Source organism: Sceloporus occidentalis, unplaced genomic scaffold (assembly GCF_023333645.1).
Source record: "Sceloporus occidentalis isolate IW3139 unplaced genomic scaffold, rSceOcc1.0.p SCAF_9, whole genome shotgun sequence".
Lineage (NCBI taxonomy): Eukaryota > Metazoa > Chordata > Lepidosauria > Squamata > Phrynosomatidae > Sceloporus > Sceloporus occidentalis.
In genome coordinates this window covers 40,231,488-40,253,903 of record NW_028316989.1, presented here as the reverse complement: position 1 = coordinate 40,253,903, position 22,416 = coordinate 40,231,488, and the positions used below count along the sequence as shown (strand labels likewise).

At 40.3% G+C, this 22,416-nt stretch overlaps 1 protein-coding gene across 2 annotated transcripts in view; it reads left to right on the top strand.

Annotated features, from left to right (window-relative positions):
- HOMER2 (homer scaffold protein 2) overlaps positions 1–17,529 on the top strand; it is an 80,752-nt gene extending 63,223 nt beyond the window's left edge. For both annotated transcript variants that reach the window (XM_089539019.1, XM_089539018.1), the window contains 6 exons: positions 479–571; positions 1,088–1,227; positions 3,096–3,252; positions 5,643–5,753; positions 10,158–10,238; positions 13,600–17,529. In XM_089539019.1, coding sequence (XP_089395145.1) covers positions 479–571; positions 1,088–1,227; positions 3,096–3,252; positions 5,643–5,753; positions 10,158–10,238; positions 13,600–13,788 — 771 coding nt within the window. In that variant the 3' untranslated portion in view covers positions 13,789–17,529. The remainder of the gene's footprint in view (positions 1–478; positions 572–1,087; positions 1,228–3,095; positions 3,253–5,642; positions 5,754–10,157; positions 10,239–13,599) is intronic.
- The last annotated feature ends 4,887 nt before the right edge of the window (positions 17,530–22,416 follow it).

The following is a 22,416-nucleotide window of genomic DNA, read 5'->3' as shown; positions in this document are numbered from 1 at the left end:
AGCAATTTCTTGGGGTTTTTTTCAAAGTTGTATTGTATTGTCAAGATGGCTTTGTGTTGCCTTCCATACTGGAGGCTGTTTGCAGAAGGAGCTAAAAATCGGCAGAAATGTCTAGACAGAGAGTAGAGCAGAAGATAATTTGATTGATTCTCCTATAACACCTTCTTCACGATTCCCATTGCCAAGCCTTTCTCCAGATTTAGATGGGGATGCAGAGAAAAGTGTGGCAGAACCTCAAAGAGTCCTTCCTACTAAGACTGGAATTCCCTGTGGAATCTGAGCTCAAAGCCAAAGGGCATTCTCTTCTGGCCTCCCTCCTCCCAATTTCCATTTACTTTGGATGCCTCTCAGGGAATAAGCACAACTTTTTTTTTTTTGGGGGGGGTTTCATAGTTATGTAGGTAATATAAAAATAATTTGGAGTAAGCTACTACATGAGCCCAGGCTAACAAAACCTTTTGCATGTGTCCACATTTAGTTTGCTGAGAAATTTCAAGAAGTAAAAGAAGCTGCCAGACTAGCCAGAGAGAGATCTCAGGAAAAAATAGAGACTTCCAGCAATCATTCCCAAGTAAGTCGCTTGTATATAGTGAGATAAGTGATTTGAAAAGTTGCATGATGTTTTTAAAGCAAAATAAAGGGGACTTTCTGAGAGTTTGGAAATGCTGTTGGGGATTTCATAGGAGTGTTATCGAGGAAATAATTATTTCACAAATGTACTGTACTTTTCCTTCTCTTTGCAATTGCTTTTAGAGAGGCAATGTCCACACAAAATGACAATCTAGGATTTTTTTGGTAAATCCTAGCATACTATGAGCAAGTTGCATGGAAAAGAATGCAACTCATTTATCCTGTTTATGTTCTTTGTGCAAATAAGAAACAAAACAAGATTGGTTTGGGAGAGGAATCAGATGGTGAATCTCTGGGGATCAGATTAGACTGAGGAGTCCAGAAGTTCTCCTATTTTCCTAGAAAAGAGGTTCTCTTTGGGGTCAGAAGCATCCGTTGCTCTGTATTATGCCGTGCCATATCAAGATATGATTTGTCATTACTACTTTTTCCTTGTTTTGTGGGATGTGTGGTGCAGGAATCAGGACGTGAAACTCCATGTTCTACTCGGGCATCAAGTATAAATGGAACAGATGATGAAAAGGCATCGCATGGTGGTCCTTCTGATGCACAGCTGAAAACAGAGAACGACAGGTTGAAACTTGCACTAGCACAAAGGTGAATTCGCTTGTGTGACTGCAATGTACTTACTGACTACAAACAATGATCATCAATATTATAGATTTTTGTAGGTTTTCTGGGCTATATGGTCATGATCTAGAAGAGTTTCTTCCTGACATATCACCAGCATCTGTGGCTGGCATCTTCTCTGAACAGGACCCAAACAGGAGCAGGTTTGAGGTTCTGACAGACCAACCATACATCAATGAGGAGAGACTTAAGGAGCTGAGTATGTTTAGTTGAAATATGTTTGTGTTTTTGGAGATGATAATACACAAGTATATACCTAATCAAGAACATTTACATTCCAGTTATTAATAAATAAATTCATTTTTTCTGTGGAAACATATTCAAGGGTAGCTGTGATGGCCAGCAAAATACAACAAGATCCAATCTGCACAAAACAGCAACACCTTCTTGGTGGACAAGTAGAATCATAGAGTTGGAAAAGACGTCAAGGGCCACCTAGTCCAACCCCTTGCCATGTAGGAACACACAATCAAAGCACCCTCAACAGCTGGCCATCCAGACTCTTTTTAAAAGCCTCCAGAGAAGAAGACTCCATCACACTTCTGTGAGCAACTTGCTGTCAGGAACTAAAAGCACAAAATACATTATGCAAGCTTTTGAAGCTCTACTGGCTTCTTCATCAGGCAAAGGATGTTAACAATCATACAGCAGAAGAAAAGTTACAGTATTAGAGTCACAGACCTATATTTTGTAGCAGATGTTATTTCTGTTGTAGTTCACTTGGTCTGGAGGGATCTCAATGCAGGCAGCCTCCTGACAACCTTGACCATGTGGGGACTGAGGCAAAGGACAGTAAAATTCAAACTCCATTAGCAGCAGTAAAATTACTTCTCTTGGGATCAAAGCTGTCTCTGTCCTTTGTAAAGCCACATACTTTCATGATGTATTTTGTGCTTTTTAGTTGGTGCCTAAAAAGGTATTACTCTCCTGTGGGTTTTGTTTCATTTTTCTCTGTAAATCCATTAGGTCCATTGTTTTCTTTATCCAATTTGTAGAATTTGAATGTAATTAACTTTGATGTGCCCCAGATTCATTTTTGGAAGTGCATGATAAATACTACCTCTTTGTAAAATGATGTACTCTTGGTGGCCCCTGGCATAAGAGGTGTTCGCAATTGTAGATCTCCTGTTACTGTCACTTTATCTTCCCAACTTCAGCCTTTGGTTGTTTTTCAGCAAGAGATCATTCACCTCTTAGGGGAGAGAGAGAGAGAGAGAGTAAAGTCCCAAATGTACAAACAGAACTTTGTCTGAGAAACTGTAACATGGATCCAGAATAGGTTCTTTGTAATTTTCCTAATCAGCATCTAGCAATGGTGACCTCTAGGATGGGGCTTTGCAAAATGTGGTCCTCCAAATGTTGCTGGACTGCAACATCCAGTATTATTTACCATGGGCTATGCTGACTCAGATTGGTAGTTTCAATCCATCAGTCCAGAGGGCTGCACTTTGCCTTCTAATGGTCTAGTTAGTTGTAGGATTTTTAAAGGCACATTGTAGTTGGAATGACTGTCTGTACCTACCTGCCGTCATCATTGATACCATGGAAGGGCATTGCATGGTGTAGGGGTACTGTTCAGTTTCTCAGGCCAATGCTTCATCCAAACTTATTTACTAACACATATATATTTTAAAACCCAGTCATTATCACCAGCTTATTTCATGATAAAATTGCAGAACTGTTTATTTTTTATACTGCAAATCTTGATTCTACCCTCCAAGGTGCGGAGAGGAGTGAACGTTATGATTTGGTGTATTACTTTTATTTCATATCTAGAAACATCACTGACTATTGTTTGAGAATCTCAAGATTTTTATTTTCCTTCTCTGTTTTAGTTCCTCTAATGTAAAGAAGTGGGAGATAGAACTGCAGGCTCTTCGGGAGAGCAATGCCAGACTGACTTCTGCACTCCAGGAATCTGCGGCCAGCATAGAACACTGGAAAAAACAGTTTTCAGTTTGCAAAGAAGAGAACGACCAACTTAGGAGTAAGGTAAAGGATGCAACAAACTGAAGCACCAGACCTTTGCTTCCATGTTAATAGAAAGAAAGCATACTGCTTGTAAATGCTAAGTAGATATCTTGTCTCTCAGTGAGAACTTCATGAGAAAAGAGTGGTGCCTTGATCTTATGTATTTCACCAAGAATAATATCCTCCCCATACTTACAAAATAAAATTAAAAATCAATGGGAAATGGCAAAAAATTGGTTGAAGGAAATGTTGACATCCTATATTATGTACATCCCAAAGTGTAAGCAGGCTACATAGATTTGAAACAAATATGCCTGCAAAGTATCAATGATATGTATGTAATAATAACCCAGATGCTGCAGTTACCTATTTGATAACTGCACTTATTTGTTTGAATGCATTGTCCAGGGGAATACCTTGGCTTTTCCCTACCTGTATCATCTTTCCATGATCTGCAGCTGGGAGATGCTACAAAGTTTTGTGGAGAAGAGCAATTGACATCTCTCACTTTCAATGAAGATACCTCTTGACAGCAAGAGCATATATGTGCATACATAGAGTGCCAGCAGTCCCATGGGGCTCCTAGCCACTGAGCCTCTGCTCCAGCTGTACAGTCCACAACAAGTACAACTAATCCATACTTGGCTCCCTTTGTAGAATCTCAGGTATCAAAGCAGTATGTGGGGAAAACTGTGCAAAAGAGATTGTCAGGTACTTTGTAACAAATTAATTAGCCCCCTTCCTGGGTTTAATTATTGTAATGTCTACAAATAATGTGGCTGGATAGTGGAGCCCCATGCAGAAACATTTGTTTCTTTCCTTTGATATAATTATATAATTAACTGGTCACCCTATAAGAAAAATCCTCAGGGTGAAATCCAAAAATAAAACAGAAGAAATCCTAGTTCAAACAAATCAAAATAAAAAAGTAAACATACAGCACATACCAGCGTCCTTGTCTTCACTCAGAGCACTTTAATGCTTTGGGTTTACGTTGTGCTGTCAGTGCTTCAGAATTACTGGAGGTTTAAACACAACTCATGCCTGCTCAGCTAAGAAGCAGTGTCTTTCCCACCCATATTCAATGTGTTGAATGTAAATGTCAGGGGAGAATAACCAAGAGGTGTAAACTTATATAATTTAAAGCTGCAGTCCAAGAATAGTAGTGTGTACTGTCGCTAAAATAATATGGTGTGATCTGTCAGAAGCTTTTAATTGGACCATACACTCTCGGTGGAGATTTCCTGAGAGCAGTGGAACTTAGTTTTCCTTAGTGCTACTGGTAACAATAATCCCACTCAACTGAAGTTGATTTCAGGACTAATGTAACACTTATTCTGCACTGGAATAGCCATACAGTGTTGGTGGTTTCATTTTTTTGAAGGAGGCCTGCATCTTGAAAATAGTGACTGTGTTTGAGCAAGCCTTTTGACCATACATATTAGCTCCTTTGCAGGAGCAAACATACCAGGCGCTTTTCCATTAGCTATAGATTAAAGTTTCTTTCATAAAGGCCAGAAAGCCCCTGTTTTACAATTATTGGAACAAGTCTACATTAATAAAATTTCAGATCGTGACATAATGTCAGGGCTTGTTCCACAACGTGTTGGAAAGAAGTATGAAATGATTTTTGAAAGTCTAGTGGCAACTAACAACAAATTTTATTTGACATAAACCTCTGTAGTCTGCAGCCCATTTCATAAAATATATGAATAATGGCCTCAGCTGACAGGTATAATCAGATGGCAAGAGCATTGAAAATGCAAAAGCAACCAGCAAGTGAGGAGAGGTTGTTTTACAGTCATTGTGAGAGGTAACAAAAAATCCTAACATATGAAACTATGGTTAATGGAAGACCTCTTGTCTTTTTTGATTGCTTACAAAAGGGAAGAGGTGAATGCATAGCCAAAGCACTTGTTCATACTTTGATTTACTGAGGTGAAACATGGCAATTTGAAAAGAGAAGCAATTGGTGCCATTTGGCTCCAGTCAATCAGCCAATTCCAAATCCATCTAACAGTAAGCCAAACTCTACTAGCTTCTTAGCAAGAACCAACAGACAGTGTTGTAAAGTGCTAAGCAAAAGAGCTAGAAATGCAATAAAGGGGATGGTTATGTACTACCCAACTTAACACGTTGTGTAGGGGTGCATGAAGTGTAGCCTTCTGCCTGCTGTTGGACTTCAGTTCCCGTTCAAACTTTTCTCAGCCCTGACATAAGTGAATCTTAGTAGAAGGTATTACTTAGGCCCCTTACCTGACCTACCAAGAGCCTAGAACATGAAGAATTTGGGTCCTAGCCTGCCCTTTTGTCACAGGCATTCCCTTCCCACAGGGTTTTCCATTTCTATTTAAAGTCAAGCGTAAGTGGAGAAATGGGGACTTAAACTGGTTGTCTTTTCCTCCCTTCAGATTGAGGAACTAGAAGAACAATGCGACGAAATAAATAAGGAAAGAGAAAGAAATGTGCAGCTGAGCAGGCGCCTTCAGGAATTGGAAACAGAGCTTCAAGACAAAGATTTGGTATGTAAATGAAAGCATGGTAATAAATAGCTTTCGAAGCAAAATACACATCTTTGGGAATATAGTTTGCTCCCACAATACTTGTAAAATGCTGATAGAGATTGCTTTAGAAGTTGAACATGCCTCTAGGGCTCTCCGTACATGAAAAGAGCATTGCTTGCTAAGTAAAAAATATAAGACTTGCATGTTTTTGCACCTTTTAAAAAACTTCCTTCCTTCCTTTCTTGAATACAGAAATAAAAATTGAACAGAATTCTGATTCTTATTTTTCCAAGTGAGCAGACTGAGTGACTGCAGCGAACAACTACAATTCACAGTGCATAGCCACACCACACAATGTTGCCATATGAAATCCTCCCAGTATCAGCTGAATACATCTCTTGTTGTGTGGTCAATTTGCTGCTTTTGCATAGAGTGACTTATGCATGCATTTGCCACTAACAGGATTATTTTAGAATTACTGTAGGTACTCTGTCACACATGATACCATGAGAAGCATACTGTTATATCTTGCTAAATTACAGACATAATAGAAGTAGCTAGTTATTTTCAAGATCTGGAATTAACCATACTGTGTTCTAGTTTAGGTGATATGACAAACTCAGTTTAAATGAAAGTTGATGCTTCCTCCCTCCCTTTAGTCATGTGGGAGTTGGGTGAAGGCTAGGTTGGTAGGAAGATTAGTTGTTATTGCTGTTGTTGTTAACTGTCTTCAAGTCAATCCTGACTCATGATGACTCTGCGGATGAGACATCTCCAAAATTTGCTATCCTCCACTGCTCTGCTTGGGTCCATTAAATTCATTCCTGTGCCCTCTTTAATAGAGTCTATCCATCTAGCATGCAGTCTTCCTATCTTTCTGCATGCCTCCACCTTTCCTAGCATTATTGTCTTTTCCTGTGAGTCATGCCTTCTCATGACATGGCCAAAGTATGACAACCTTAACTTGGCTTCCAGGGAGATTTCAGGCTCAATTAGTTCTGGGACCCATTTGTTGTCTTTTTGGATGTCCACAGTATCCTCAGCACTCTACTTCAGCACCACTTCTCAAATGAATGGATCTTCCTCTTATCCACTTTCCTCCCTGTCCAGCTCTCGCATCTGTACATAGTAACAGGGAATACAATGGCTTGTACGATTCTAACTTTCGTGCTCAGTTGTATAGAAGAAGATTATGAATGGGAAGGGCGGCTATGAAAGAACTAGATAAGATCCTAAAGTGTAAAGATATACACTTGAGCACTAAAATTAAAACAATCCAAACCAAACCATTGTATTTCCCATTGCCATATACGGATGTGAGAGCTGGACAGTAAAGAAAGCAGATGGGAAGAAAATCAACTCATTTGAGATCTGGTGCTGGAGAAGAGTGCTGAGAATACCATGGAAAACCACAAAGATAATCAAATGGGTCCTTGACCAGATCAAAGCTGAACTCTCCCTGGAAGTCAAGATGATAAAACTAAGGCTGTTGTACTTTGGTCATATCATGAGAAGGCATGACTCACTGAGAAAGAATAATGCTAGGAAAGGTAGAAGGTAGCAGAAAGAGAGGAAGACAGCTTGCCAGATGGCTAGACTCAATCAGGGAGATCATGAGCTCCAACCTCTAGGAACTGAACAGACCAGTTCAGAATAGGGGATCATAGAGATGTCTCATTCACAAGGTTGGCCTGAGTTGAAGTCACTCTAAAGCAGTTAACAACAAGTGTTGACTTAAGTCCCATTCATGTAATGAAGCTAGTCTAGCTGGGATGAACAACTAAATTTTAACCAAAACCAGGGGTAGGAAATTTGCAGTTTGTAGGTGCCTTGTGACCCCCAAGGGCAGTATTTGAATGCTTCCCAATCCCCCATTTCATTAAAAAAAACAACACTAAACCTTTGGTTTATTTCTCAGTTAAATAAATGCATGTCCTGGACCCAAAACAGTTAGGAAGAACAAACATGGCAGAATTGTCCCTGCCCACCCTCTTTGGTTGTGTGGGATGAAATGATGGTGAGGGTAGCCCTCCAATGTCGTGCAAAGTGCAAGGTAGCCCTCTATCCTCAGGCAGTCACCTACTCCTGCTATAAGTTAAATATTAGCTTAGTATACTTAACTATTACCATCTTACAATGTCTGTGTTAGATACTACATGTGGTTCATGTTAATGTAATTGCAATATGCATGCAGAGCTGATAACCTTTTCCCTGTACATTTTAACCAAGCTCAGTGACAGACAGACATTCAGGCTAGTACTTTGCAAATCATACAGCTCTTCTGAGACTGTATTTGCTTTATCTTCTTAAATCTATACCATAGTCTCCTATTTGGTTCAGCTCCATCTGCTTTATGAAAAATGGGGGGGAAAAGAAGGTACTGACACTATGCTGAGTAAATAGCTATCTGAAAAATTGCTAGGGATGTTTCAAATTTCTCTTCTTCCTAATTCCTCACCCACGTCTTCCTGCTGCCAATAGCTATAGCTGGGGTGAAGATCGACATTTGAGACTAATGGTGACAACACTGTCAAAACCTGTTGTCATAGCAGGGGATGTATTCATTGAATTAGAAAAAGTGATGCAGATTACTTGATGGGGAAAAGGTGAACTTACTGTGCAGATCTTTCTCCAAATGTCACTACCACATGAGATTTGTTAAATGGTCATTAGAAAGAAGATCTAATTTGGTTAAGCTTTTAGTAGTTACACTTGGGTCCTGTTTTCGTTTCAGTGAGCTCAAAGTAGTCTTTATGGCTCTCCTTCTTCTCATTTTAGCCAGCACAATAAACCTATAAGGGTAGGTCAGGCTGAAAAAGAATAACTGACCCAATGTAACCTAATGGGTTTCATGGCTTAGTAGAGAATTGAACCTGGATTTCCAAAATCCGCAGTCCAACGCTTCAGTAACTATACCACACTGACCTTCACAGTGATAGTACCCTGATTATAGAATGCCCTCTTTTACATATTTCTATTCTTTTGTCCATCAATTTGCTTTAGTTACATGTTACACTGAACTGTTGTTATTGCAACCAGGGACCCTTACAATCTACACAATTACAGTACAATTACACAATTATGATTCTACTTTAAGTTTCATGGCTTCATCCTGTGAAATCCTGGAGTTTGCAGTTTAGAGAGAGATGCTTAGAATTCTTAGCCAGAGTGTCCCAGTGCCTCATGTACAAACTACAGATCCCATGATTATATAGGATTGAATTGTGGCTGTTAATGTGGAATCATAGCAGTATAATTATGTAGCCTGAAAGGACCCTTTGGTGGGGAGAAGAAAGTATTTTAGGTCATCCTCTTTGGCCAAAACATCCATATCAGGCTCATACCTTTTGGAAAGCAGAGGTTTTTGTTCTTATTTTTTATCACTGGGGTTGCAGAGGGAACTGTGTGTGTACAAATGGTGTCTGTCAAGTTTTGCCTTTAATGCTCTGTGTTGACTTGAGCTGATGCTAATATCTCTTTTAAAGCCAGAGCTCTTTTCAGGCCTGATACAGCTAATGCTCTTTAACAGCCAGGCCTGTTAAAAGAGATTCAAGTGCATGGGTATAGTCCAGGGTGATGGATTGTGATGCGCAGTTTCAAACATCTGTCAGCGACATGCCTCAAAGCAAAATGTCATGCTTTCTTCTCAGCCCTTTCTGTGGGTAATAGCATTCCTAATGAGCCGTATTTTGTAACTTTCAAGACACCCACTCAGCCAGAAAATGGACTCATGAATATTACAGGCTTCATTTCCACTTCCTGTGGAGGGCTGCCCCAGCTTGCTTTCAGGCTGAGCCTCTTACATTAGCAGACCCCCTGATTAGCGCAAAATAACACAGACATAAACTGTGCCTGACTTTTCGAGACAAGCCCAGCAGGTGACACCATGAAAGAGCACCTTTGAAATCTTCATGCTTTGAAGAATACTGAAAAACCAGGAGAGCATGGCAGGGCAGCAAGGCAGATGGAAATATTTCAACATCTATCCACACTGGTCCTCAACCTCAGAACTCTTTACATGCTGTAGCAGGATGTAACACATGTACATGTTGCATTGCAAGAGTTTATCCTGCCAAACAGATGGTCACTGTTGTCTGCTTAGATGGTGCTTATTGCGTGTTTGGGAGGATGAGGATTTCAGGAATCCACCCATATGCCTCTAAACAGGTGATACATACTGTCAGAACACTGGTTGATTTTTTTGATGGTGCACATTGATGCTCCTAAAGCATATGCGCACATATAGAATTTAAGATTGTATATAGAAATGTATATAGAATTTAAACTGTAAAAATAAATTGGGAATCGTTGTATTTTTCTGATGATAAGCCTTGTGTTTGCATGTATATGTATGTTCATTCTCCTCCTCCGCTTTGCCTTTATGACAATGTAAACTCTGTATTTTTCTGTTGCTTTCTATAGGAATTAGAGGATCTTCGGAAACAGGGTGAAATCATTCCACAACTGATGACAGAATGTGAAACAGTATCTCAGAAATTGCAGGTATGGGTATTTAAATATGTTTCCAGGTTTTAATATGATTCTCTTCCTCAGGCTTATAACCAGAATTGAAAAACTAATTTCATAGTTCACGTTACATGATCCTTGGCAGAGGAAACAGCAGCGCAAGTTGCTCACAAGAACAGCCAAAGAAAGGAGAGAATAGCTGCAGTTTCCTTCCTTTTATGAATGAAAATCACATTCATGCTGCTGCAAGCCATGCCTGTTGATATAATCATTATAAATGAGGAAAGCTTTAAGACCCCTTAGGTGTGCTCACCGGAAAGCAATTGTATAAAAATAGCTTGGTTTTATGTTGCCTGTGCATGGAGCCAATCCTTTTGTATCACAAAATGAACCAGTCACTGCAGGTAGTATAGGGGAATTTAGACATGGCTGCAGTTTCGTTCAGGCAGGCCAGGCCATAAACCTTAACAAATAAGCAAATACTGCAAGAAAAGAATTTGTTGGCACAGTGCATTTTGCAACACTGGTATGTTGTCCCTGTTGGTTTATCAGTCAAAGAGAACTGGGTAGCAATTGAACATAGGAAAGGAATGTGTTGCTGGCTTGCTTAACAATTGCAGATAGCTTTCTAAGTTTAGCTGAGCGGAAAGTTAGTCTGATAAATGTGCAACGCATGTGATTTTTTTTACTTTTAGGAAAACTGTATTAGAATGTATGAGCACTGAGTCTGTCCACACTGCAGAGATAAAGCAGTTTGATACCACTTTAACTGCCAAGACTCTCTCCTACATAATCCTGGGATCTGTAGTTTGGTGAGGCACCAGAACTCTTTGACAAACCAGGCTGAATATTTCACCAAGCTACAACTCTCAGGATTTCACAGGATGGAGTCATGACAGTTAAAGTGGTGTCAAACTACTGTATTGCTGTAGTGTGGAAGAGCTGGTAGTCACCCTGCTCAGCAAACTGTCACTTAGGTTCGGGGACAGAAATGCATTTCTTACAATCAACATGAAGCTTGGTTCACTAGTATGACTTCCTCATCCATTCCAACATAGCCATGAGGTTTCTCCTTCAAGAGTCAACTTTGGCCACCATTTCAGGGCAGGAAAAGGGTTGCTTTGTTTCCTCTAACACAGTTAGTGACTATTGCAAAGAGTATATTCAAAACAGGGCTGCTGTGAAACAAGCGGAAGGTATTGATATGTTTTGGGAGATGCCAACATCAGCAATAGTACAGAAGACCTGTATCAGTGAGAACTTAAAGAAATAGTAATAATAAAAATCCCAGTGAAGTCTGAGCATGTTTGGTAACCATGGAATATAATGTGGCTGATGGAAAAAGGAAAAATGGCACATGAAGAAGGGAAAGCCTGTTTTTGGAGGGAATTGCTGGCTGTTACCCTGAGTAGACACTTTCCTTAATTATTATTATTATTATTATTATTATTATTATTATTATTATTATTATTATTCCTATTTATTTAATTGTTAACCAGAGACAATTATTATTATTATTATTATTATTATTATTATTATTATTATTTATCCTATTTATTTAATTGTTAACCAGAGACAAAATATAAACGAAGTATAAACAAACATTGACAAAAACAAGCAAAACAATTGAGGATTCAGGGAGGTCATTGCTGAACAACTATAACATAAATATCATATTTTTATTTTATTTTATTTTTATTCCTTAGTAATTGGACGGAGTGCTGCCTTCAAATTCTTTCTTATATGGCTACAGATAAAAGGGTTGAAGAACTATTTTCCCCCAGTAAAAACTATACATTCAGGGAGCATCTTAACTATCCCAGAGGGAGATAAATAATCCTCTAATGTTTACTTGCATTAGCACTAATCTTCTGAATTATCCAGAATTAACCACAAAAAGGGATGATTCCAACTCTTTTTCTTTTTTCTTTTGGTCTGGAATGTTAACACACATTTAGAAGACACATCTAATTCTACAATGTGGGATTGGCTTCATCGGTAGATCTGTTATCTCCACATGAATGTGAAGAACTGGGTGTAGTATGGGAACCGGCCCTTGGGGAGAACAGTTCAATTGCAGACATCCATCAACAAAATCAACTCCGTTGCTGGAGAAACATAAAATTATTTCTTTTGCTCGACGTTTGTGCATCTTCACTCACCCAGTGAGACTCCATACTTATCTTATTTTTTAAATCAGCCTTGAGTTCTAGAGTAAAAAAAAAAGTATCATTTCCCAGATAGATAGTGTTTGGTTGTATCCACGCTACATAGTTATAGCACTTTAGCAATCATAGCACCATCCTATGGAATCTTGTGTTTTGTCGTTTTGTGAATTCTTTCAGATTCTCTAGGTCATTCCCTTGAACTACAGCACTAGAGCTCTCTATGGGAGAATTCTTTTTGCCTCCCTAAACTACACATCCCAGGATTCGATAGGATGAAGCCGTGGCAGTTAATGTGGTATTAGAATCATAGAATCGTAGAGTTGGAAGAGACCACAAGGTTCATCCAGTCCAGCCCCCTTCTGCCATGCAGGAACTCTCAGTCAAAGCATTCCTGACAGATGGCCATCAAGCCTCTGTTTAAAGACCTCCAAGGAAGGAGACTCCACCACTCTCCATTGAAGGAGTTTGTTCCACTCTCGAGTAGCCCTTACTGTCAAGTTATTCCTATTGTTGAGGTGGAATCTCTTTTCCTGCAGCTTGCATCCATTGATCCTGTTCTCTGGAGCAGCAGAAAACAAGCTTGCTCCCTCCTCAATATGACATCCCTTCAACTATTTAGACAGGGCTATCATATCACCTCTTAGCCTTCTCTGTTTCAGGCTAAACATCCCCAGCTCCCTAAGTCTTTCCTCATAAGGCATGCTTTCCAGATCCTTCACTATTTTAGTCGCCCTCCTTTGGACATGCTCCAGTTTCTCAATGTCCTTTTTGAATTGTGGTGCCCAGAACTGGACACAATATTCCAGGTAGGGCCTGACCAGAGCAGAATAGAGTGACACTATTACTTCACTTGATCTAGACACTATACCTGTCCAGTGCAGTAAGGATACACTCCCGGTCAGGCTCCATTTGGAGATAGAAGAGTGAGAGGATGAGTTTCTAAACCACCTCAGATTATGTTGACAACAGATTGTGAAATGTGTGAACAGCGGAGTATATAAATTCTAGCCTGCTAAAGTCCTGCCTAAACTGTCAGGATTCAGTGGAAATCATCTCTTCCCCTTAATCTACATCTTCCAGCACACTAGTTGGATTAAAATAATAGCATTTTTCCAAAGCAAAATGTGTTTGTAAAGACACAGAAATAGAGATTTTTGCAAAGGATGGAGGTGGGCTTAGGTTCTTCCGTATGTCACTGTTAACACTTTTCTGCAACATTTCTTTTCAAGGCTGCTGAGAAGAGGAATAAAGACCTCGAGGAGAAGGTCAGAGCCCTGAAGACAGAAGTCGAAGACAGCAAACACAGACAAAATCATCTTAAGACTGAGTTACAGACTTTTTTAGATGTACTAGATGGAAAGATTGACGAATTGCATGATTTCCGACAAGGACTGTCTAAACTGGGAGTTGACAACTAGGGAACAGCAACATTACATTTGGGGTCTGCGTGGGTAGGGATGTGTTTTAAATCCTGAATATTTCTTTCACACACACACACAAAAAGAAACCCAACACAAATAGATTGGTTCTTCCTGTTTGCAATGTGATTTGTACATAGATTTAATGGTTTCATGTTTTTTTTTCCTTACTTTTTCTTTCCAAAAATGCTGTTTGCTCTTTCTTTCTTTTTTTAAGAGAGAGGGAAAAAAGAAAGAAGGTAAGAGAAATGTTTATTTCCTATTGCTCTGGCCCTTTGAGAGTTTGTGAACAGGAGAGGGGTCTTGCCTCAGGAAAACGAACTCAGACCTACCTTTAAAATGGATAGGCTGTTGGATGTTGCAGGAAATCTTCTGTCTTTAAGGGCTGTTGCAACCATAGAAACAGGAATCGAGTCTTTTCCAAATCTTGGTTATTAAGCCTCATGCAGCTTTATGCTTCTTTTTTATGTGGAGCAGACAGCAGGGAAAATGAGACAAGATTCCTGTGTGATACCAGGCTTAATAGTAAAGTGCACTTGGGAAAAGCCCTTCAACAGGTATGGAAAGACTCCTGCAGTGAGTGCTCTGAGCCTTAAGAACAGATCAATGAAGCCTCATTTGAAGACACCTGCGGTGGTCCTTTTGTACCTGGGAGGACTTTTTCATACATAATTTTCCATGTTCCGTTATGTGCACTTAAAACCCAGCATCCAGACTGCAGTGTTTTTGCCTGAGGCTCCTTGCAGTCCAGACAGAATAGGTGTGTGCTTTATGCAATAAAGTAGTTATTGATTTCCTAGCCTTGGTGGGTTTCACAAAAGGTGTAAGGTAGATATAAGCCATTGAAATGTCTGGAAACTGGGTTGTTTTCTTCAGGATCCTGGGTGAGTTCACCTGGAGAGGTAATGGGCCACATAAGGACCTTTCAAACTGCATAATCATACCCTTATGGTTCCACTTTAGTGCCAACCATAGTTCCATTCTATAGAATCCTGGGATTTGCAGTTTAGGGATATTTAGAATTTCCTTCCAGAGAATTTAATGAGGAATTCTCTATTTAGGGAGAGATACTTAGGATGCATCTGCACTGCAAAAATAATCCAGTTTGACACCACTTTAACTGCTGTGGCTCTATGCTATGGAATTCTGGAAACCGTAGTTGTGGCACCAGAGCTCTTTGCCACAGTTTCTTTGACAGCCTCACTAAACTATCCCAGAATTCCATAGCACTGAGCCATAGCAGTTAAAGTGGTGTCAGACTGGATTTATTTCTGCAGTGCAGATGCAGTCTTAGAAGGATGACAGCCATCTTAGCATAGTGGTTTGAGTGTTGGATTACGACTCTGGACACCAGGGTTCGAATCCCCATGGAAATCCACTGGGTGATCTTAGGCAAGTCAGACTCTCTCAGCCTCAGAGGGAGTCCAGGGCAACACCCCTCTGAACAAATCTTGCCAAGAAAACCCTCTGATAGGTTTGCCATAAGTGGGAAATGACTTGAAAATGCACAACAACAACATAGAGCTATATTTGCAGTGAAGTGTGGAATTCTCTGTCAGAGAACTCTTTTGCCTTACCAAACTACAAAAGTCAGCATCCCATTAGGTGCAGCAGCCATGTCAGGTAAAGTGGGATCACAGTGCTTATAACTGTGTAGTGTGAAACAGCCCATGGTGACACTAGAAGATGTGTCCAGCAGCTACTGTCACAAGAGGATGGAGTGCAATTTTAACACATAGGACCTAGGACTCCAGACCAGGTTTCAAATCCCTGCTTGGCCATGGAAACCTTAGGCAAGTCACACTCCCTCAGCCTCAGAGGAAGATAATGCTAAACGTCTTGTGAACAAATCTTGCCACGAAAATCCCATGATGGGTTTTCTGTAGGATTGCCATAAATCAGAAATGTCTTGAAGGCTCATAACAATAATCATTTAAAACAATACAGCACCTTCTTAACCTTGGATAAAACAAAAAAAAAGTTGCATGTAATGTTTTTTCAAGGCATATTCTTAAGATCCTGGGCCAACAAATCCTTTTTGTTTCCTAAGACCATGCACACGACTAGATATAACCATGCGCTTGCAGCCAGCCAGTATAATGACAGTGGACTGTGCTGACTCCTAAGGGGATCAGTAGGATTTTTAAGAGCCCACTTGGGGCCCATTTATGAACCATGGCCATGCTGGGTGGGGAATTCTTGGAGTTGCAGTCCTAAAGAGTAACTTTTTCAAATTCTGAGGAGCCCCAGTGATAGTTGTTTTATCAGTTAAGGCAGAAAAACTGACTCTGGTCTTCGGAAAACCTTCTTTGGAAAACTTCTTACTCTGTTCTTGTTACCATTTTTTTAAAGATAAGTGAAGCAATTCCTATCTAGAAGCATCTTGGTACTTTCAGCATGATCGGGGTGCATTCACACTACAGAATTAGAGTGCTATGATTTCACTTTAACTGCCATGGTTCTGTCCTATGGAATCCTAGAATTGACAGTTTGGGAAGAGCTATTTAGAACTGTCAGCCAGAATGCTCTAGTGCCTCACCAAACTACAGAATTGTGTATGCAAGAGTATATTAACAACAGCACATGGGGTTGTCATCTTAAGATGTTGGGTGGATGATGGTTTGGTGAATTCATAGAACCTAACTCTAGATTTGTAAATGGTCAACTGTCACAAGGTAAAAATATTCTCCAGCTGTCTATGTATCTGCGGAACTTTAGAAAAGTTGGCAGGTTTTATCCTATTTTTATATATTTGTTTATCTTGGGTGGTTCATGTGGCAGGATAGGAAACATGCTGGTAAAAACTACTCTTGGCTTGCAGTTTTGAGGAACCTCTTGCTAAGGTTGTCTTAAATAACATATGTGATATTCACTAGTAATAAGAATCCATAAGTGAGAAATGGTATCATCAGGCATGTATTAAAGATCTTTAAGAGTGTACTTGCCATGACTAAATATCTGTGTATGTTCTGTCGGTGGAAGGAGATGATAGCATTCACACTGCTCAGTTAAATATTTTAATAGATGAAATGAGGAATTTAAAGTGAATCTAACCAGTCGGACATTTTACTGTGATCTAACAAGGTGCAGGACGGGAAAGCAGTTCAAACGTCGTGGTGCCTATACCTTCAAAAATGTTTATATGCATATTAGTAAATCACCTCTTTTTTTCTCTTCTTTTTTATGGGATCGGTTGCTTATATTCCTTTGGTCACTGACACTCCTGGCCTTAAGGAAGTTGAGCCAGTCTGTCTACACAGCAGATGATAATGCACATGGTTCTGAAATTTCTGAGATTGCATACTGCAAGTGTGTGGAGAGGAGCTATATGTTTAAAAACCCAACAGATTTGTAACCGCTCCAAATTAACATATTGCATACAAAGCTGGGTTTGTTCTGTGCGTGCTGATTTTGTGTGGAAGGAGCCATTTTCCATATGTTAGTAAACCCATCAGCTTAGCTGTGGTTTGAAATATCACTGTCCAAAGAGCTATGTGCCATGTGACTTTTCTGTATGTGTTGATTATTCCATTTGCTTAGCTGCAATTCCCCATTGATTCAGTTGTGCTTTCACAAACATGTGCTTCAAAGCTTATCCTGATGACCATGCTATGTAAGTACCTGTGCAAGAACAAGACATAAACTCTGGGAGCTGTGAGTAGCTTGCTTGTGTGATAAGTGACCATGGAGTCACAATCTCCCCACATAACTTTTTAACAGGTGGGAAGATCACTTGTGAGGAATCAACTCTTCAGATGGCAATGATCATGTGAATAATGCAGCCACCTGCAATGCTGCAATGTGTTGTATTTCTATACGAACTGAGGGAAGAGATGTGTGTTACACTAGAATATGCTTAGCATTTGTATACCCTCCCTACCTTTTCAATGTATGTCACATAATCTTGCTAGCATAATAACTTACCACATCCATGGAAGCGTGGTCAGTATCTGCCTATTGTAGCCTAATCTTACCCAACCAAGTATTTTGGAATATAGCAGCTGGCTAGGGGATTCTGGGAGTTGTAACCATTGCACATACAGAGGTTGCCAGGTTAGGCAAGGCTATTGTAGGTGGAAGAACATGGTGAGAAGCATCTTGTTTAAGGGTAACCGGGTTTATAGACTTTAGTCTACTTCTACAGATGCACCTCTGGGAAATGACCCAGATGCATCTGAGAAAGTAGACTGAAGTCTATGAAAGCTCATGCTGCCAACTTCTTTCTTTCAATTAGTCTCAGAGGTGCTACAAGATCTCTCTGCATGTGAATGGAGTTCTTCCAGTGAGGGAAGGCTTACACCTCAGAGGTAAAACATGTGATTTGAAGGTAACTCCACTCTTGTTGGTTGAGACAGCCATGCAGTGTGTCTCCTCCTATTGCAACGGGGCCTAAGGGGATTAGCAAAGTTGTACACTGCTCATAGGAGTCATCTATTTCTCACAATGCTCTGGGCACAGTGTGAGGGAAATTACTTCCATCACAAATTCATGAAAGCCTTATGCAAATCTGGATTTTCAAGGGGCTGCTGGCCAACTCTTGTAGTCAGTATTAGACACTCTGCGTACATAAAATCATTTATCAAGGATTGAACTACAACAGCCTACTGGAGAGTTGAACATGATGGCTTGTGAGGCCCCTTCCAACTCTATGATTCTATGCTACAAACGTTATTACTTTAAAGGGTTGGGGTATAGACCTATGCTCCTTAGCACAATATCTTAGAAATGGGTTACATTTTGAAGTCAGTGGGAAGAACTGTCAATGGCCACAATGCAACAAAAAGCTGGACATACTTTGGTTATTAACCTGTATTTTCTGCTTTGTAATACTGGTTAGCAATAATTTTATTTTAGCCATATGCCAACAGAGGAGAAAGATGGTCACCTAGAAGAAAAACCATGTACTAACTGGTTTCCTAAGTATTTGTGTGTTATGTGTGTGTATGAAAGGTGCGAGGGGGGAGAGGCAACAATGCAGAAAAGGCACCAGTTCAAACTGATTTTTCTCCTTTCATTATATTTTCTGAAATTTTGGTGTAGAGCACATCACTATAAGAGACGGAAATATATCCCCCCCTCCCAATACTCTACAAAGAAGAATATTTACGATATTACTATACCAAAATGTTTTGAAATTACAATAAGCCTTTAGTAATACATTTGCAAGATGTTTTTACTGTTCTAGGTAAGGTTTTGTGAATAGTGAATAAGCCGATTGTAAAGTGTGGGGAACAATTACAGTGATTAAAATGTATATTTTTATCCAGATTAAAAAAAGATGGTTAATCACCTGAAGAAATTATGGCAGGTTGGTGGATGTGCAAATGTCTCTTCTTACCTCCTCCTCACTTGTCTTCTGTGAACAAGTATTTTTAAATATATATATTTTTCCTCTTCCATGTCATTGAATGTTACGCCAACCTTGATATTTGGAATCTCTTCTAGTAGCAGTATATGATGGTTTTTATATATTTGAAAATGCAAAACATTTTTTTTCTTTGTTAAACTTTAATCTTTTGTGATTTTTATCTGATTTTATTGTTATTATAGAGCCATTCATGTAATATATATATATATATATTCTGAGATATATATTAATTCTGTTCTGGCTTGATAAACTTCCAATTTTCAGAATTCACAAATGCCCGTTGCTTTTTGTTAAACGTGGGGTTTTCTTCTTCTTCGTTTAAAACAAAAGCTCAAGTTGGGTTTGAATATTTGATTTGGTGCAGAGCAATGTGCTTAGGTGAAACAGCTGTCATTTACTCCTGAAAAAGTAGTCGGCGTGTGACAGTGCGCCAATGGTGCACTCATGGCACCTGATGCACGCAGCAAAAAGAACCTGCTTTTTGCAAAGGGAGCTGCAGTGTCCCTCAACAGCAAAAACGGGTGCTTCCGGGGCAGCCTGTCGAGCCCCTAAGTTAACTTTGGTGGGATACAGACCGTCCAAAAAGGGCGGTCTCCCGCCACCCTGGTTTGCTCCACAAGGGAGCCACAGCGGACAAACCGCACGGCTGTCACAGAGCAAAAAGAACCCACAAAAAGTGGGTTTCGTCTTGTGGTGCCTTTGTGACACCGCAAGGCGCCAATGGTGCACTTACGGCATCACAAAGGTGGCAGGATGTGCGGACGCTATACGTCCATCACGTTAATATGGTGGCACCCGTATGTACAGGGCGCCACCATTTTGACGCCCTCGTCATGTGCAAGGGCCAAGTCGCGTCTGGAAGCACCGCCCCTCACACGTAACGACGGCGCCCCATAGGGCCTGTCTGTACAGCGCCTTAGTATATCTATATAGGACACTTAAGACTAAGTTTGATCAAGCTCATACCCGCCAACATTTCAGAGATGAAAGCCAGGATACGTGTTGCCACATCAGAATGTGGTCAGGATGACAAAAGTTATTAATTCAGTGATATAGCCATGTTAGTCTGTAGAATCAATATGTAGAGAGATTTTGTTGCACCTTTGAGACTAACTGAAAGAAAGAGGTTGGCAGCATGAGCTTTCGCAGACTTCACTTCAGTCTAGTTCCCCAAAAGCATCTGAGGCAGCAGGCTGAAGTCTATGAAAGCTCATGCTGCCAACTTCTTTCTTTCAGTTACTCTGAAAGGTGCGACAAGAACTCTTTACATACAAAAGTTATTAATGAGGAAGAACACATGAAGTAGCAGAAGCTGTAGTAGTTTGCTTTTTTTCCCCCTGAGCCACAGCAAGATTCCTCACCTTTCTCCTCTCCTCTCTGAGTTAACTGAATACAAACTACTTTTTCACTTTGAACTCAATTTGTTGTATCAGAAGTAAACTAAGGACAAAGGGAAAAAGGGAAGGAAGGAAGAAATTGGGAAATGAAAGCAGCTGAAAAAGTGGTTGGCAGAGGATTAATTGGGACTATGTATCTCTGCCAAGTTAGGACAGCTGGAGAGTATGCAAGCCCTCTCAGACACTCGCACTCGCTCCCTTCTTCCTCTGCTTCATTGGGCCACAGTTGATCTCCACCACGTTGGTTCCTCTCCTGTATTGCATGCATTCCCTGCCAAATTGGCTTTTATGAGCAGCTACTAAGGAATGCCTGCATGGAAAGGAATGGTGTTGTTCACACTGAACTCTCACAGGTGCCAAGGAGGAGGGAGAGTGCTGTTTTACCTTGTCAGTTGCCAACTGTTCTTTCCTTCCAACGCCCATCACGCTGCTGCCTTGGAGCCAAGAAGGGCCTTTGGAGGAATGCGAAATGGCAACGTCAGAGAGAGTGTCCTAAACCGGATAGCTTTGCTGGAGGAACCAAGGCAACTGCTGTTGCTATAGAAACAATAGCGCTCAGTGATGGTGGGTATATAGGAACATTTCTGAAAAGAGGATCCTAATTATAGTATACCAGATTACCCACCAAAAAACAAAAACAGCTTGGGGAAGTTTGACAAAAGGATGTACTTTTTAAAAGTACATCCAAACAGGCTCTCAAACATGCACTTGTTTTTCATGAATGATATCTGTACTTTTATTGGGCCTTGTTGCCCCATAGTTGTGCTGGAGTAACTGAGCTCTAAACAGGAAAGAACATAGATTGATTGACAAGTGACATATATTCTATGGGACAACCACAGACTGCTGAGTCAAGCAGATGGCATGAGACAAAGTTGCAGCAAGCTTGCATCATGCTATGTGTTGCCAAGTAATGACCCAGAGTCACCATCCTATATAAGTGGACCAGCAGACTGGTCAGTGTGAGTTAGTTTGGAGTAGTTGGTTGGAGCAGATGTTGGAGTGGTTGGAAGTTGACGAAGAGAAGCCGGAGTGTGTATATAGTATATTATATTGTATTTGGCCTGGTGGGGGTTTGCCCTGGAGGGGATCTAGAGGGATGGGTGGGCAACTGCATGGGGATGAGGGACAAATTCCCTCTAGAACCCCTCCATGGCAAACCTCTACCAGACCAAACCCAAATGCTGCCATTTTCCTCTACAGTCCCTTTGTAAATGGTAGCCTTTCCTGTTGCATTACTTCTTCTAACCATTTTAAGAGAAGCCACAGAGGAATTTTGGGGGGGGGGTACAGGGTTCTAGGTTCATGGTGGGAGCACTTTCACCTGTTTTGACCTGTTTGTGGGTCTTTCTGCACCGTTTGGAGACATTGCCCCAAAACAGCCCTGATTTTTTATTAAAGGAGGACTTGGGGAGTCTTTAGAGGGCTAGTAAGGTGCTCCAGGAGCCACAAAAATGGGGTCCAGGGCAACACAACAATAACAACCTACCTTTCCCTATGGACTGAGGCAGGGAGCAACTACTGGTTAAATGATACAAGAAATTAAAGACATAACACCGTTTAAAAAACCTGTAACAACATAAAAACAATGCATATTAAAAACAATCAGTTTATACTTTAAAACTCGTAATTTAAAAATGATCTGGATAACTTTGCCAGGCTATGCTCACCCCTGCCTTACAGATTCTTGAAAAGACTCAAGACAAGCATGAATGCAGTTAAAACCTTTAAAGACAGGTTATGGTCAGGTGCTTATATTGGGCCCTTTTTTCTCTGCACCAGAAACCCCCCACTGAGCAGACATGATAACCTATTTAAAAAACAACACTTGAGTGGCTCTGGGACATTAGATCAATTTGTCGC